This window comes from Ranitomeya imitator, chromosome 9 (genome assembly GCF_032444005.1).
Source record: "Ranitomeya imitator isolate aRanImi1 chromosome 9, aRanImi1.pri, whole genome shotgun sequence".
Lineage (NCBI taxonomy): Eukaryota > Metazoa > Chordata > Amphibia > Anura > Dendrobatidae > Ranitomeya > Ranitomeya imitator.
In genome coordinates this window covers 151,425,866-151,442,361 of record NC_091290.1, presented here as the reverse complement: position 1 = coordinate 151,442,361, position 16,496 = coordinate 151,425,866, and the positions used below count along the sequence as shown (strand labels likewise).

The 16,496-nt window shown below is 45.9% G+C and overlaps 1 protein-coding gene across 3 annotated transcripts in view; it reads right to left on the bottom strand.

Moving 5' to 3' along the window:
* LOC138649228 (dual specificity protein phosphatase 22-A-like) overlaps positions 1-16,496 on the bottom strand; it is a 61,059-nt gene that overhangs the window by 13,771 nt on the left and 30,792 nt on the right. For 2 of the 3 annotated variants that reach the window (XM_069739439.1, XM_069739438.1), the window contains exons 2-3: positions 14,080-14,113; positions 6,871-6,953 (exon numbers count right to left, since the gene is read on the bottom strand). In XM_069739439.1, coding sequence (XP_069595540.1) covers positions 6,871-6,953; positions 14,080-14,113 — 117 coding nt within the window. The remainder of the gene's footprint in view (positions 1-6,870; positions 6,954-14,079; positions 14,114-16,496) is intronic. The other variant, XM_069739440.1, reaches the window with a different exon arrangement.

The following is a 16,496-nucleotide window of genomic DNA, read 5'->3' as shown; positions in this document are numbered from 1 at the left end:
GGTACTAAGCTGTGCAACTGTGCCTCCTTCTCACACAGTGCAGCAGGACTCACAGCAATGCGCAGTCCGTCATGTCCGCTAATATTGTGCCCGTGTGACCAGTGTATACTGCAGAGCGGACAGCGCACAAGTTTAATTCTGCACAGAGAAGATAGAACATGGCAGCGGTTCATCCTCAGCCCCAGAGATCTCTGCAGAAATAAAAATAACCTGCGCAGCGCTGCAGCAGAGCCACGTCGCACACCATGCCCCCTGTGTGTGGCCGGAAGAAATAGGAACAGGAAAGGGGTGATCGGTTGAGTAACACATCGAGCAGAGATTGAGGGCAGGGACCGCAGCGTCGGGAGGATGGGACTCTGCATCCTCCCCAGATGTCTCTGCTCCTTCTGCTTCTCCCAGAGACAAGAGGAAAGGAAACAGCTGCAGGGTGTTCAGAGCACAAGAGATGCTCCCGAAAACCACAGGACACTGCCTGTCACTGAGCAATGACGGCATCACAACGTACCAAGAAGGGGATCAAGACCCCCTAAAGTCCAGGAGCGTCCCCCCAACAACAGCACCGGGAAGAGCAGAGGCAAAGACACTGTCCTGTGCTGCACAACCTGCAAATCAGCATCCAATCACTGCAACCGCACTGCTGACTGATCCTGATAATGGGGAGAAGAGACGCTGCATTCACTACTGACTGATCCTGATAATGGGGAGAAGAGACGCTGCATTCACTACTGACTGATCCTGATAATGGGGAGAAGAGACGCTGCATTCACTGCTGACTGATCCTGATAATGGGGAGAAGAGACGCTGCATTCACTACTGACTGATCCTGATAATGGGGAGAAGAGACGCTGCATTCACTGCTGACTGATCCTGATAATGGGGAGAAGAGACGCTGCATTCACTGCTGACTGATCCTGATAATGGGGAGAAGAGACGCTGCATTCACTACTGACTGATCCTGATAATGGGGAGAAGAGACGCTGCATTCACTACTGAATGATCCTGATAATGGGGAGAAGAGATGCTGCATTCACTACTGACTGATCCTGATAATGGGGAAGAAGAGACGCTGCATTCACTACTGACTGATCCTGATAATGGGGAGAAGAGATGCTGCATTCACTACTGACTGATCCTGATAATGGGGAGAAGAGAAGCTGCATTCACTACTGACTGATCCTGATAATGGGGAGAAGAGATGCTGCATTCACTACTGACTGATCCTGATAATGGGGAGAAGAGACGCTGCATTCACTACTGACTGATCCTGATAATGGGGAGAAGAGATGCTGCATTCACTACTGACTGATCCTGATAATGGGGAGAAGAGACCCTGCATTCACTACTGACTGATCCTGATAATGGGGAGAAGAGACGCTGCATTCACTACTGACTGATCCTGATAATGGGGAGAAGAGACCCTGCATTCACTACTGACTGATCCTGATAATGGGGAGAAGAGACCCTGCATTCACTACTGACTGATCCTGATAATGGGGAGAAGAGACCCTGCATTCACTACTGACTGATCCTGATAATGGGGGAGAAGAGACGCTGCACTCACTACTGAATGATCCTGATAATGGGGAGAAGAGATGCTGCATTCACTACTGACTGATCCTGATAATGGGGAGAAGAGACGCTGCATTCACTACTGACTGATCCTGATAATGGGGAGAAGAGACGCTGCATTCACTACTGACTGATCCTGATAATGGGGAGAAGAGATGCTGCATTCACTACTGACTGATCCTGATAATGGGGAGAAGAGACGCTGCATTCACTGCTGACTGATACTGATAATGGGGAGAAGAGACGCTGCATTCACTACTGACTGATCCTGATAATGGGGAGAAGAGATGCTGCATTCACTACTGACTGATCCTGATAATGGGGAGAAGAGACGCTGCATTCACTACTGACTGATCCTGATAATGGGGAGAAGAGATGCTGCATTCACTACTGACTGATCCTGATAATGGGGAGAAGAGACGCTGCATTCACTACTGACTGATCCTGATAATGGGGAGAAGAGATGCTGCATTCACTACTGACTGATCCTGATAATGGGGAGAAGAGACGCTGCATTCACTGCTGACTGATACTGATAATGGGGAGAAGAGACGCTGCATTCACTACTGACTGATCCTGATAATGGGGAGAAGAGAAGCTGCATTCACTACTGACTGATCCTGATAATGGGGAGAAGAGATGCTGCATTCACTACTGACTGATCCTGATAATGGGGAGAAGAGACGCTGCATTCACTACTGACTGATCCTGATAATGGGGAGAAGAGATGCTGCATTCACTACTGACTGATCCTGATAATGGGGAGAAGAGACGCTGCATTCACTACTGACTGATCCTGATAATGGGGAGAAGAGACCCTGCATTCACTACTGACTGATCCTGATAATGGGGAGAAGAGAAGCTGCATTCACTACTGACTGATCCTGATAATGGGGGAGAAGAGACCCTGCATTCACTACTGACTGATCCTGATAATGGGGAGAAGAGACGCTGCATTCACTACTGACTGATCCTGATAATGGGGGAGAAGAGACGCTGCATTCACTACTGACTGATCCTGATAATGGGGAGAAGAGATGCTGCATTCACTACTGACTGATCCTGATAATGGGGAGAAGAGAAGCTGCATTCACTACTGACTGATCCTGATAATGGGGAGAAGAGACGCTGCATTCACTACTGACTGATCCTGATAATGGGGAGAAGAGACGCTGCATTCACTACTGACTGATCCTGATAATGGGGAGAAGAGACGCTGCATTCACTACTGACTGATCCTGATAATGGGGGAGAAGAGACCCTGCATTCACTACTGACTGATCCTGATAATGGGGAGAAGAGAAGCTGCATTCACTACTGACTGATCCTGATAATGGGGAGAAGAGACGCTGCATTCACTACTGACTGATCCTGATAATGGGGAGAAGAGACGCTGCATTCACTACTGAATGATCCTGATAATGGGGAGAAGAGAAGCTGCATTCACTACTGACTGATCCTGATAATGGGGAGAAGAGATGCTGCATTCACTACTGACTGATCCTGATAATGGGGAGAAGAGAAGCTGCATTCACTACTGACTGATCCTGATAATGGGGAGAAGAGACCCTGCATTCACTACTGACTGATCCTGATAATGGGGAGAAGAGAAGCTGCATTCACTACTGACTGATCCTGATAATGGGGAGAAGAGACGCTGCATTCACTACTGACTGATCCTGATAATGGGGAGAAGAGACGCTGCATTCACTACTGAATGATCCTGATAATGGGGAGAAGAGAAGCTGCATTCACTACTGACTGATCCTGATAATGGGGAGAAGAGATGCTGCATTCACTACTGACTGATCCTGATAATGGGGAGAAGAGAAGCTGCATTCACTACTGACTGATCCTGATAATGGGGAGAAGAGACCCTGCATTCACTACTGACTGATCCTGATAATGGGGGAGAAGAGACGCTGCATTCACTACTGACTGATCCTGATAATGGGGAGAAGAGACGCTGCATTCACTACTGAATGATCCTGATAATGGGGGAGAAGAGATGCTGCATTCACTACTGACTGATCCTGATAATGGGGGAGAAGAGACCCTGCATTCACTACTGACTGATCCTGATAATGGGGAGAAGAGACGCTGCATTCACTACTGACTGATCCTGATAATGGGGAGAAGAGACGCTGCATTCACTACTGACTGATCCTGATAATGGGGAGAAGAGACGCTGCATTCACTACTGACTGATCCTGATAATGGGGGAGAAGAGACGCTGCATTCACTACTGACTGATCCTGATAATTTTTTTTTGGGGGGGGAGGGGTGGGGTGGGGGGGATGCCAAATTCATTACTTGCTGATGTTTGCTAATAAATCCCCTAATAATAACGGTCATAGTAAATAAAGCATTAGATCCAGATTACCATTAGGCTATGTGCACACGTTCACGTTTTTTCGCGGTAAAAAAAGCAACATGTTCATTAATTTTGCAGACTTTCTGCGTTTTTCCCGCACCAAAAACGCGAAAAAAACCGCATGCGGATTTCTGGCAGAAACGTCCGTTTTTTTTGGTCAGGTAAATTTTTGCAAGAAATCCTGACGTGTGCACATACCCTTAGGGAACAGTTCAAAAACAAAATTGAGATTATCTAATAGCAATGTATTACAGAAACTGTCAGCAGCACTGATGATCCTCAACCCAAGCTGCAGTATAGGCAATGTAATACTGCCCTCTAGTGTTCAGAAAATACTCTGCAGTAATAGTACACTGTAATACTGCCCTCTAGTGTTCAGAAAATACTCTGCAGTAATAGTACACTGTAATACTGCCCTCTAGTGTTCAGAAAATACTCTGCAGTAATAGTACACTGTAATACTGCCATCTAGTGTCCAGATAATACTCTCCAGTAATAGTACACTGTAATACTGCCCTCTAGTGTCCAGATAATACTCTGCAGTAATAGTACACTGTAATACTGCCCTCTAGTGTCCAGATAATACTCTGCAGTAATAGTACACTGTAATACTGCCCTCTAGTGCCCTGATAATACTCTGCAGTAATAGTACACTGTAATACTGCCCTCTAGTGTCCAGATAATACTCTGCAGTAATAGTACACTGTAATACTGCCCTCTAGTGTCCTGATAATACTCTGCAGTAATAGTACACTGTAATACTGCCATCTAGTGTCCAGATAATACTCTGCAGTAATAGTACACTGTAATACTGCCATCTAGTGTCCAGATAATACTCTGCAGTAATAGTACACTGTAATACTGCCCTCTAATGTCCAGATAATACTCTGCAGTAATAGTACACTGTAATACTGCCCTCTAGTGTCCTGATAATACTCTGCAGTAATAGTACACTGTAATACTGCCCTCTAGTGTCCAGATAATACTCTGCAGTAATAGTACACTGTAATACTGCCATCTAGTGTCCTGATAATACTCTGCAGTAATAGTACACTGTAATACTGCCCTCTAGTGTCCTGATAATACTCTGCAGTAATAGTACACTGTAATACTGCCCTCTAGTGTCCAGATAATACTCTGCAGTAATAGTACACTGTAATACTGCCATCTAGTGTCCTGATAATACTCTGCAGTAATAGTACACTGTAATACTGCCCTCTAGTGTCCAGATAATACTCTGCAGTAATAGTACACTGTAATACTGCCCTCTAGTGTCCAGATAATACTCTGCAGTAATAGTACACTGTAATACTGCCATCTAGTGTCCAGATAATACTCTGCAGTAATAGTACACTGTAATACTGCCATCTAGTGTCCAGATAATACTCTGCAGTAATAGTACACTGTAATACTGCCCTCTAGTGTCCAGATAATACTCTGCAGTAATAGTACACTGTAATACTGCCCTCTAGTGTCCAGATAATACTCTGCAGTAATAGTACACTGTAATACTGCCCTCTAGTGTCCAAATACTCTGCAGTAATAGTACACTGTAATACTGCCCTCTAGTGTCCAGATAATACTCTGCAGTAATAGTACACTGTAATACTGCCCTCTAGTGTCCAGATAATACTCTGCAGTAATAGTACACTGTAATACTGCCCTCTAATGTCCAGATAATACTCTGCAGTAATAGTACACTGTAATACTGCCCTCTAGTGTCCAGATAATACTCTGCAGTAATAGTACACTGTAATACTGCCCTCTAGTGTCCAGATAATACTCTGCAGTAATAGTACACTGTAATACTGCCCTCTAGTGCCCTGATAATACTCTGCAGTAATAGTACACTGTAATACTGCCCTCTAGTGTCCAGATAATACTCTGCAGTAATAGTACACTGTAATACTGCCCTCTAGTGTCCAGATAATACTCTGCAGTAATAGTACACTGTAATACTGCCCTCTAGTGTCCAGATAATACTCTGCAGTAATAGTACACTGTAATACTGCCCTCTAGTGTCCAGATAATACTCTGCAGTAATAGTACACTGTAATACTGCCCTCTAGTGTCCAGATAATACTCTGCAGTAATAGTACACTGTAATACTGCCATCTAGTGTCCAGATAATACTCTGCAGTAATAGTACACTGTAATACTGCCATCTAGTGTCCAGATAATACTCTGCAGTAATAGTACACTGTAATACTGCCATCTAGTGTCCAGATAATACTCTGCAGTAATAGTACACTGTAATACTGCCCTCTAGTGTCCAGATAATACTCTGCAGTAATAGTACACTGTAATACTGCCCTCTAGTGTCCAGATAATACTCTGCAGTAATAGTACACCGTAATACTGCCCTCTAGTGTCCAGATAATACTCTCCAGTAATAGTACACTGTAATACTGCCCTCTAGTGTCCAGATAATACTCTGCAGTAATAGTACACTGTAATACTGCCATCTAGTGTCCAGATAATACTCTGCAGTAATAGTACACTGTAATACTGCCCTCTAGTGTCCAGATAATACTCTGCAGTAATAGTACACTGTAATACTGCCCTCTAGTGCCCTGATCATAAACCTAAAACACAGTATTATCTAACATAATTACAAAAATAACTTTTCGCATTGTGTAGAGAGCCAGGTTGGTGTAAGACATATAGGCCATGCAATGGTCGACTAGAAATGCAAACAGCATCTTCATAGAGGAAAAGGACTGGAACTCTAGCGCCCCTTACTGTAGTAGCAATCATAAAATTTAAAAGCCAATATCGACCCTTTAGCGACAAATCAGACCTCCAGCTTTGCACTTATGAGAGTCAAACATCCTGGTTAGTAGGATGATGGGAGTGATGACAGCTTGTGTGTTATGTAGCGAAGCCTGACACAAATATACTCATTGTATCTCATGCGAGATTCTCACCGGCAGCAGCGGTTTGGCGTTGTTATGGACGGACACAATGTGGGTGATTCCATGTCTGCTCAGAGACGCCTTGTCCTCAGCATCTGCAATCAGAAATAAGTGCAGAAATCATGTATCACACCATCACAGCGCCCACAATCACTACAGAGCACCATGACAGCGCCCACAATCACTACAGAGCACCATGACAGCGCCCACAATCACTACAGAGCACCATCTGTTATGGCTGGCAATCAGGCAACACAGCGTGCAGTAATCAGCGCACATACAGAGATCTGGCAATAACCAAAAACAATAGGACGAGCTCTGAGACGTGGAATCTCTGTAGACTGCAGTACCTGATCTATCCTCACACAACTATAAGCAGCAGTGGATTGCGCCTATCACTACCTATGCAACTCGGCACTGCCTGAGGAGCTGACTAGCCTGAAGATAGAAATACAAGCCTGACTTACCTCAGAGAAATACCCCAAAGGAATAGGCAGCCCCCCACATATAATGACTGTTAGCAAGATGAAAAGACAAACGTAGGAATGAAATAGATTCAGCAAAGTGAGGCCCGATATTCTAGACAGAGCGAGGATAGCAAAGAGAACTATGCAGTCTACAAAAAACCCTAAAACGAAAACCACGCAAAGGGGCAAAAAGACCCACCGTGCCGAACTAACAGCACGGCGGTGCACCCCTTTGCTTCTCAGAGCTTCCAGCAAAAGTTAATAGCAAGCTGGACAGAAAAAACAGAAAACAAACTAGAAGCACTTATCTAGCAGAGCAGCAGGCCCAAGGAAAGATGCAGTAGCTCAGATCCAACACTGGAACATTGACAAGGAGCAAGGAAGACAGACTCAGGTGGAGCTAAATAGCAAGGCAGCCAACGAGCTCACCAAAACACCTGAGGGAGGAAGCCCAGAGACTGCAATACCACTTGTGACCACAGAAGTGAACTCAGCCACAGAATTCACAACAACCATCACAGCGCCCACAATCACTACAGAGCACCATCACAGCGCCCACAATCACTACAGAGCACCACAGTGCCCACAATCACTACAGAGCAACACAGTGCCCACAATCACTACAGAGCACCATCACAGTGCCCACAATCACTACAGAGCACCATCACAGTGCCCACAATCACTACAGAGCACCATCACAGCGCCCACAATCACTACAGAGCACCATCACAGCGCCCACAATCACTACAGAGCACCATCACAGCGCCCACAATCACTACAGAGCACCATGACAGCGCCCACAATCACTACAGAGCACCATCACAGCGCTCACAATCACTACAGAGCACCATCACAGCGCTCACAATCACTACAGAGCACCATCACAGCGCTCACAATCACTACAGAGCACCATCACAGTGCCCACAATCACTACAGAGCACCATCACAGCGCTCACAATCACTACAGAGCACCATCACAGTGCTCACAATCACTACAGAGCACCATCACAGTGCCCACAATCACTACAGAGCACCATCACAGTGCCCACAATCACTACAGAGCACCACAGTGCCCACAATCACTACAGAGCACCATCACAGCGCCCACAATCACTACAGAGCACCATCACAGCGCCCACAATCACTACAGAGCACCATGACAGCGCCCACAATCACTACAGAGCACCATCACAGCGCTCACAATCACTACAGAGCACCATCACAGCGCTCACAATCACTACAGAGCACCATCACAGCGCTCACAATCACTACAGAGCACCATCACAGTGCCCACAATCACTACAGAGCACCATCACAGCGCTCACAATCACTACAGAGCACCATCACAGTGCTCACAATCACTACAGAGCACCATCACAGTGCCCACAATCACTACAGAGCACCATCACAGTGCCCACAATCACTACAGAGCACCACAGTGCCCACAATCACTACGGAGCACCATCACAGTGCCCACAATCACTACAGAGCACCATCACAGTGCCCACAATCACTACAGAGCACAATCACAGTGCCCACAATCACTACGGAGCACCATCACAGTGCCCACAATCACTACGGAGCACCATCACAGTGCCCACAATCACTACAGAACACAATCACAGTGCCCACAATCACTACGGAGCACCATCATAGTGCCACAATCACTACAGAGCACCATCACAGTGCCCACAATCACTACAGAGCACAATCACAGTGCCCACAATCACTACGGAGCACCATCACAGTGCCCACAATCACTACAGAGCACCACAGTGCCCACAATCACTACGGAGCACCATCACAGTGCCCACAATCACTACAGAGCACCATCACAGTGCCCATAATCACTAGAGAACCATCACACTATCCATAATCAGTAGAGGACCCTCGCACCATCAGTGCCCATAATCACTAGAGAGGACACTCACACCATCACATTGCCCATAGTCACTAGAGAGGACCTTCACACCATCACAGTGCCATAATCACTAGAAAGGACCCTCACAGCATCACAGTGCCCACAATCACTACAGAGGTCCGTCACACCATCACACTGCCATAATCACTAGAGAGGACCCTCACAATATCACAGTGCCCATAATCACTAGAGAGGACTGTCAAGAATCCCACCGCTGCCACCAATTTGTCACGATTCACACCGTGACCGTCACCCCTACGTCACGGGTCGGGGTGACTTTAGGCCAACATACAGCTATCACATGTGCAGGGGGGCTTATCTTAGTTATCCCTCCACTCCACAATGTGATGAAAAAACACACACAAGGCTATTGACCTTTTAGTTTACAGCAGGGGCTTATTCTAGGTATCCCACTGCTCTTTAATATACCACGAACTGCAGGGATTTATGTATATCCCGCTTACAGTTCCACTTGAAACTTGCAGCTCTCTGGCGCCCCCCTTACCCTCAGGTCAGATTAGGTACTGCACCTAGGGTAATTAGTCGCCAGAAAGGCTGCCTGCTATGTACTGGCTATTGGGCATGCTGCAGTGACGCGATAAACTACTCCCACTCAGGCAGGAACAATAATTATCAACGCCGCAGTCGCTACAACGCCACCCAACTACCCAGTACAAACGTATGCTGCCGCCAGCTTCGATTAAACGGGTCCGAAGCTAACCCAAAACAGTAGCGTAATTCCCTTCAGAAGACTTAGGGTACGTTTTAGAACAGGAAGAACGAATCTAGTATTAAATAATATATCCCATCAAAGGTTTCAGGCAGTGTTTATAAAAAGTCATATAAAGATGTTACAATATGAGACAATTGAAAATATGTACAAGGTAATTATAAAAATAACAGGGGTTAAATGAGAAATAACACTTACATGTGTTCAGAGCATTGCAGGCAACCAGGCTAGTTCCATATGTCCCAGTGCATTAGGACTCTGGTTAGGAACAGCTCTTCAAGTCAGACTCACATAGGCTCCAGCAAAATATTTAGAATTGAGAGTCCTCAGTGGTTGATACCTTTTAATGGCTAACTGAAAAGATGGTAACAAATTGCAGCTTTCGAGACTACAGAGGTCTCTTCATCAGGCAAAGACTAAAACAAATTCTGAAGAATCACATATTTATGCACAACATAGTATAGAAAAAAAAAAAAAAAAAGAAAAAAAAAAGGGATAAACCATGGATAGAAATATTTTTCTATCTACTGGCTAACACGGTACCAAGATATATATCTTTCCTGTATCAATATAGGCTCCAGCAGACAGTCTCCCTGCTGGGGTCTGGCCAAAAACTTATAAACCGCAGCCTGTGACATCATCAACAGGGCTGGCTTACCCAGACCCTCCTCTATCTTCAGCTTAACTAAATTTAACCTAAATTTGTCTAATGCCTGTATCTCCGCTACAGAACATGTCATAGTCATAACACACCCAGCATTCCCCTTATTTTAACATTGGCGTTCTAAGGAGACCAAATTTGAGCTGCATGCGATGCATCAATCCAGAGAAATCCATACTCTGTCCCTGTTGGAACTAGAAGCCCGCGTTTACCGTGATGGATAGATGCGCAGATGGACTTTAGCAATAAGTATTTAATATTCTCTTAGCCCAAGTCGTTGGCCCAATATCTTATCATATTAGAACAAAGACTCTCATGGATTTTGGACAACTTCTATACCAGTTATAGCTGGACGAAGATTTGAGCCTAGTCGTAAAAATTCTTTCTGGAGGGGCAGGAGGGGTTTGGGAGCTGAAAGTCATGAATTTGCAGCAAGACGCCATAAAAAAGCTCTTCTACATCCATTGAAAAGAAAAGCTAAACCCTGATTTAAAGGAAAGGGGGGTCAACGCCCACCCTATGGTGCTAACAGGCAGGGAAACTAAAACTTATATTATATATTTTCCTCACAAGGACCATAATCACTTGAGAGGACCTTCACACCATCACAGTGCCCATAATCACTACAAAGCACCTTCACACTGCCATAATCACTAGAGAGGACCTTCACACCATCAGAGTGCCCATAATCACTAGAGAGAACCCTCACACCATCACAGTGCCCATAATCACTGCAGAGGACCCTCACTATCCATAATCAGTAGAGAGGAATCTCACACCATCACAGTGCCCATAATCACTAGACAGGACCCTCACACCATCACAATGCCCATAATCACTAGAGAGAACCATCACAGCGCCCATAATCACTAAAGAGGACCTTCACACCATCACAGTGTTCATAATCACTACAGAGGGCCCTCACACCATCAGTGCCCATAATAACTAGAGGATGCTCACACCATCAGAGTGCCCATAAACACTACAGAGGACCATCACAGTGCCCATAATCACTAGAGAGAACCCTCACACCATCACACTATCCATAATCAGTAGAGGACCCTCGCACCATCAGTGCCCATAATCACTAGAGAGAACGCTCGAACCATCACAGTGCCCATAGTCACTAGAGAGGACCTTCACACCATCACAGTGCCTATAATCACTAGAAAGGACCCTCGCACCATCACAGTGCCCATAATCACTAGGGAGGACCCTTGCACCATCACAGTGCCCATAATCACTAGAGAGGACCCTCACACCATTACAGTGCCCATAATCACTTGAGAGCAACATCACAGTGCCCATAATCACTAGAGAGGACCCTCGCACCATCACAGTGCCCATAATCACTGAAAAGCAACATCACAGTGCCCATAATCACTAGACAGGACCCTCACACTATCCATAATCAGTAGAGAAGACCCTCACACCATCGGAGTGCCTATAATCACTAGAGAGGACCCTCACACCATCACAGTGCCCATAATCACTAGAGAGGACCCTTACACCATCACAGCGCCCATAATCACCAGAAAGGACCTTCACACCATCAACGTGCCCATAATCACTAGAGAGGACGTTCACACCATCACAGTGCCCATAATCACTACAGCACCATCAGTGCCCATAATAACTAGAGGACGCTCACACCATCAGAGTGCCCATAAACACTACAGAGGACCATCACAGTGCCCATAGTCACTAGAGAGGACCTTCACACCATCACAGTGCCCATAATCACTAGAGAGGACCATCACAGTGCCCATAATCAATAGGGAGGACCCTCGCACCATCACAGTGCCCATAATCACTAGAGAGGACCCTCACACTATCACAGTGCCCATAATCACTAGAGAGGACCCTCACACTATCACAGTGCCCATAATCACTAGGGAGGACCCTCACACTATCACAGTGCCCATAATCACTAGAGAGGACCCTCACACTATCACAGTGCCCATAATCACTAGAGAGGACCCTCGCACCATCACAGTGCCCATAATCACTAGGGAGGACCCTCACACTATCACAGTGCCCATAATCACTAGAGAGGACCCTCACACCATCACTGTGCCCATAATCACTAGAGAGGACCCTCGCACCATCACAGTGCCCATAATCACTAGAGAGGACCCTCACACTATCACAGTGCCCATAATCACTAGAGAGGACCCTCACACCATCACAGTGCCCATAATCACTAGAGAGGACCCTCGCACCATCACAGTGCCCATAATCACTAGGGAGGACCCTCGCACCATCACAGTGCCCATAATCACTAGAGAGGACCCTCACACCATCACAGTGCCCATAATCACTTGAGAGCAACATCACAGTGCCCATAATCACTAGAGAGGACCCTCGCACCATCACAGTGCCCATAGTCACTAGAGAGGACCTTCACACCATCACAGTGCCATAATCACTAGAGAGGACCCTCACACCATCACAGTGCCCATAATCACTAGAGGACCCTCGCACCAACACAGTGCCCATTATCACAAGAGAGGACCATCTTACCATCACAGTGCCATAATCACTAGAGGGCCCTCACACCATCACAGCGCCCATAATCACTAGAGAGGACCCTCACACCATCACAGTGCCCACAATCACTAGAGAGGACCCTCACACCATCACAGTGCCCATAATCACTAGAGAGGACCCTCGCACCATCACAGTGCCCATAATCACGAGAGGACCCTCGTACCATCAAAGTGCTCATTATCACTAGAGGACCCTCTTACGATCACAGTGCCCATAATCACTAGAGAGGACCATCTTACCATCACAGTGCCATAATCACTAGAGAGGACCATCACACCATCACAGTGCCCATAATCACTAGAGAGGACCCTCACACCATCACAGTGCTCTTAATCACTAGAGAGGGCCCTCACACCATCACAGTGCCCATAATCACTAGAGAGGACCATCACAGTGCCCATAATCACTAGGGAGGACCCTCGCACCATCACAGTGCCCATAATCACTAGGGAGGACCCTCGCACCATCACAGTGCCCATAATCACTAGAGAGGACCCTCACACCATCACAGTGCCCATAATCACTAGAGAGGACCCTCACACCATCACAGTGCCCATAATCACTAGAGAGAACCTTAAACCATCACAGTGCCTATAATCACGAGAAAACCCTCGCACCATCACAGTGCCCATAATCACGAGAGGACCCTCGCACCATCACAGTGCTCATTATCACTAGAAAGGACCCTCACACCATCACAGTGCCCATAATCACTAGAGAGGACCCTCACACCTTCACAGTGCCCATAATCACTAGAGAGGACCCCCTTGCTGGCTCTGGGGCAGGGGTCCCTCTTCTCTCCCTGGTGCAGACTGCACACCGTCTCTTCGGTACAGGTGGGCAGCGAGGTCTCGGTGTCTTAGTCTCTTCTGATCCTTCGGCTCGTACTCACCCCGTATGTTCCCCAGATATAAACCATCCAGAACCTGCAAAATAAAACATGGAAACCGCTGACACTCCGATAATCCAGCATCTGATAATCAAGAAACAATCAGGATCAAAGAGCTGCACTCAGATCAGTGGGGTCTGACCCCAACGTATCACTCCCATCATCTGCACAGGTGGTGCTGCAGCTCAGTGCCTTCATGTGAGGGGAGCGCCCCCATCACACAGTGGAGACCGGTCCTGACAGCCACAGACACGCGGTAATTATTAATACTGTATACGGGGTGACTGTCAGCAGCGGCTCGAGCCCAAAAAGTCCGGCCACAGCACCTGGACCACCCAGACCCCAATCCCCGCACACCCTCCTGTCTAATCTGTGCAGGGCCAACACTCAGCGTTTACTGCAGCTATTTATATGTCCTGTTTATCCCATAGAGAAGCCATTAATAAAAATCCACAGATGAGACTCATCGCACGGTCCAGAAGGGGCAATCCGGGGGCACAGCACTCACCTACCCGGTAAAAAAGCTGCACCAGCAGAATTCTGAGTGCAGCTCTGGGGTATAATACAGGATGTAACTCAGGATCAGTAATGTGATGTATGTACACAGTGACTGCACCAGCAGAATTCTGAGTGCAGCTCTGGGGTATAATACAGGATGTAACTCAGGATCAGTAATGTGATGTATGTACACAGTGACTGCACCAGCAGAATAGTGAGTGCAGCTCTGGAGTATAATACAGGATGTAACTCAGGATCAGTAATGTATGTACACAGTGACTGCACCAGCAGAATAGTGAGTGCAGCTCTGGGGTATAATACAGGATGTAACTCAGGATCAGTAATGTAATGTATGTACACAGTGACTGCACCAGCAGAATAGTGAGTGCAGCTCTGGCGTATAATACAGGATGTAACTCAGGATCCGTAATGTAATGTCTGTACAAGACCCAGGAAAACATACTCAGAAGGGAGGTAAGAACATTTCTAAAACAATCCACAGTGAGGAGATTGGAACAAAACAAAATCCTCTAAACTGCATGCTCGCAAACGCCAGAAGCCTGACAAACAAGATGGAAGAACTAGAAGCAGAAATATCTACAGGTAACTTTGACATAGTGGGAATAACCGAGACATGGTTAGATGAAAGCTATGACTGGGCAGTTAACTTACAGGGTTACAGTCTGTTTAGAAAGGATCGTAAAAATCGGAGAGGAGGAGGGGTTTGTCTCTATGTAAAGTCTTGTCTAAAGTCCACTTTAAGGGAGGATATTAGCGAAGGAAATGAGGATGTCGAGTCCATATGGGTCGAAATTCATGGAGGGAAAAATGGTAACAAAATTCTCATTGGGGTCTGTTACAAACCCCCAAATATAACAGAAACCATGGAAAGTCTACTTCTAAAGCAGATAGATGAAGCTGCAACCCATAATGAGGTCCTGGTTATGGGGGACTTTAACTACCCGGATATTAACTGGGAAACAGAAACCTGTGAAACCCATAAAGGCAACAGGTTTCTGCTAATAACCAAGAAAAATTATCTTTCACAATTGGTGCAGAATCCAACCAGAGGAGCAGCACTTTTAGACCTAATACTATCTAATAGACCTGACAGAATAACAAATCTGCAGGTGGTTGGGCATTTAGGAAATAGCGACCACAATATTGTGCAGTTTCACCTGTCTTTCACTAGGGGGACTTGTCAGGGAGTCACAAAAACATTGAACTTTAGGAAGGCAAAGTTTGAACAGCTTAGAGATGCCCTTAATCTGGTAGACTGGGACAATATCCTCAGAAATGAGAATACAGATAATAAATGGGAAATGTTTAAGAACATCCTAAATAGGCAGTGTAAGCGGTTTATACCTTGTGGGAATAAAAGGACTAGAAATAGGAAAAACCCAATGTGGCTAAACAAAGAAGTAAGACAGGCAATTAACAGTAAAAAGAAAGCATTTGCACTACTAAAGCAGGATGGCACCATTGAAGCTCTAAAAAACTATAGGGAGAAAAATACTTTATCTAAAAAACTAATTAAAGCTGCCAAAAAGGAAACAGAGAAGCACATTGCTAAGGAGAGTAAAACTAATCCCAAACTGTTCTTCAACTATATCAATAGTAAAAGAATAAAAACTGAAAATGTAGGCCCCTTAAAAAATAGTGAGGAAAGAATGGTTGTAGATGACGAGGAAAAAGCTAACATATTAAACACCTTCTTCTCCACGGTATTCACGGTGGAAAATGAAATGCTAGGTGAAATCCCAAGAAACAATGAAAACCCTATATTAAGGGTCACCAATCTAACCCAAGAAGAGGTGCGAAACCGGCTAAATAAGATTAAAATAGATAAATCTCCGGGTCCGGATGGCATACACCCACGAGTACTAAGAGAACTAAGTAATGTAATAGATAAACCATTATTT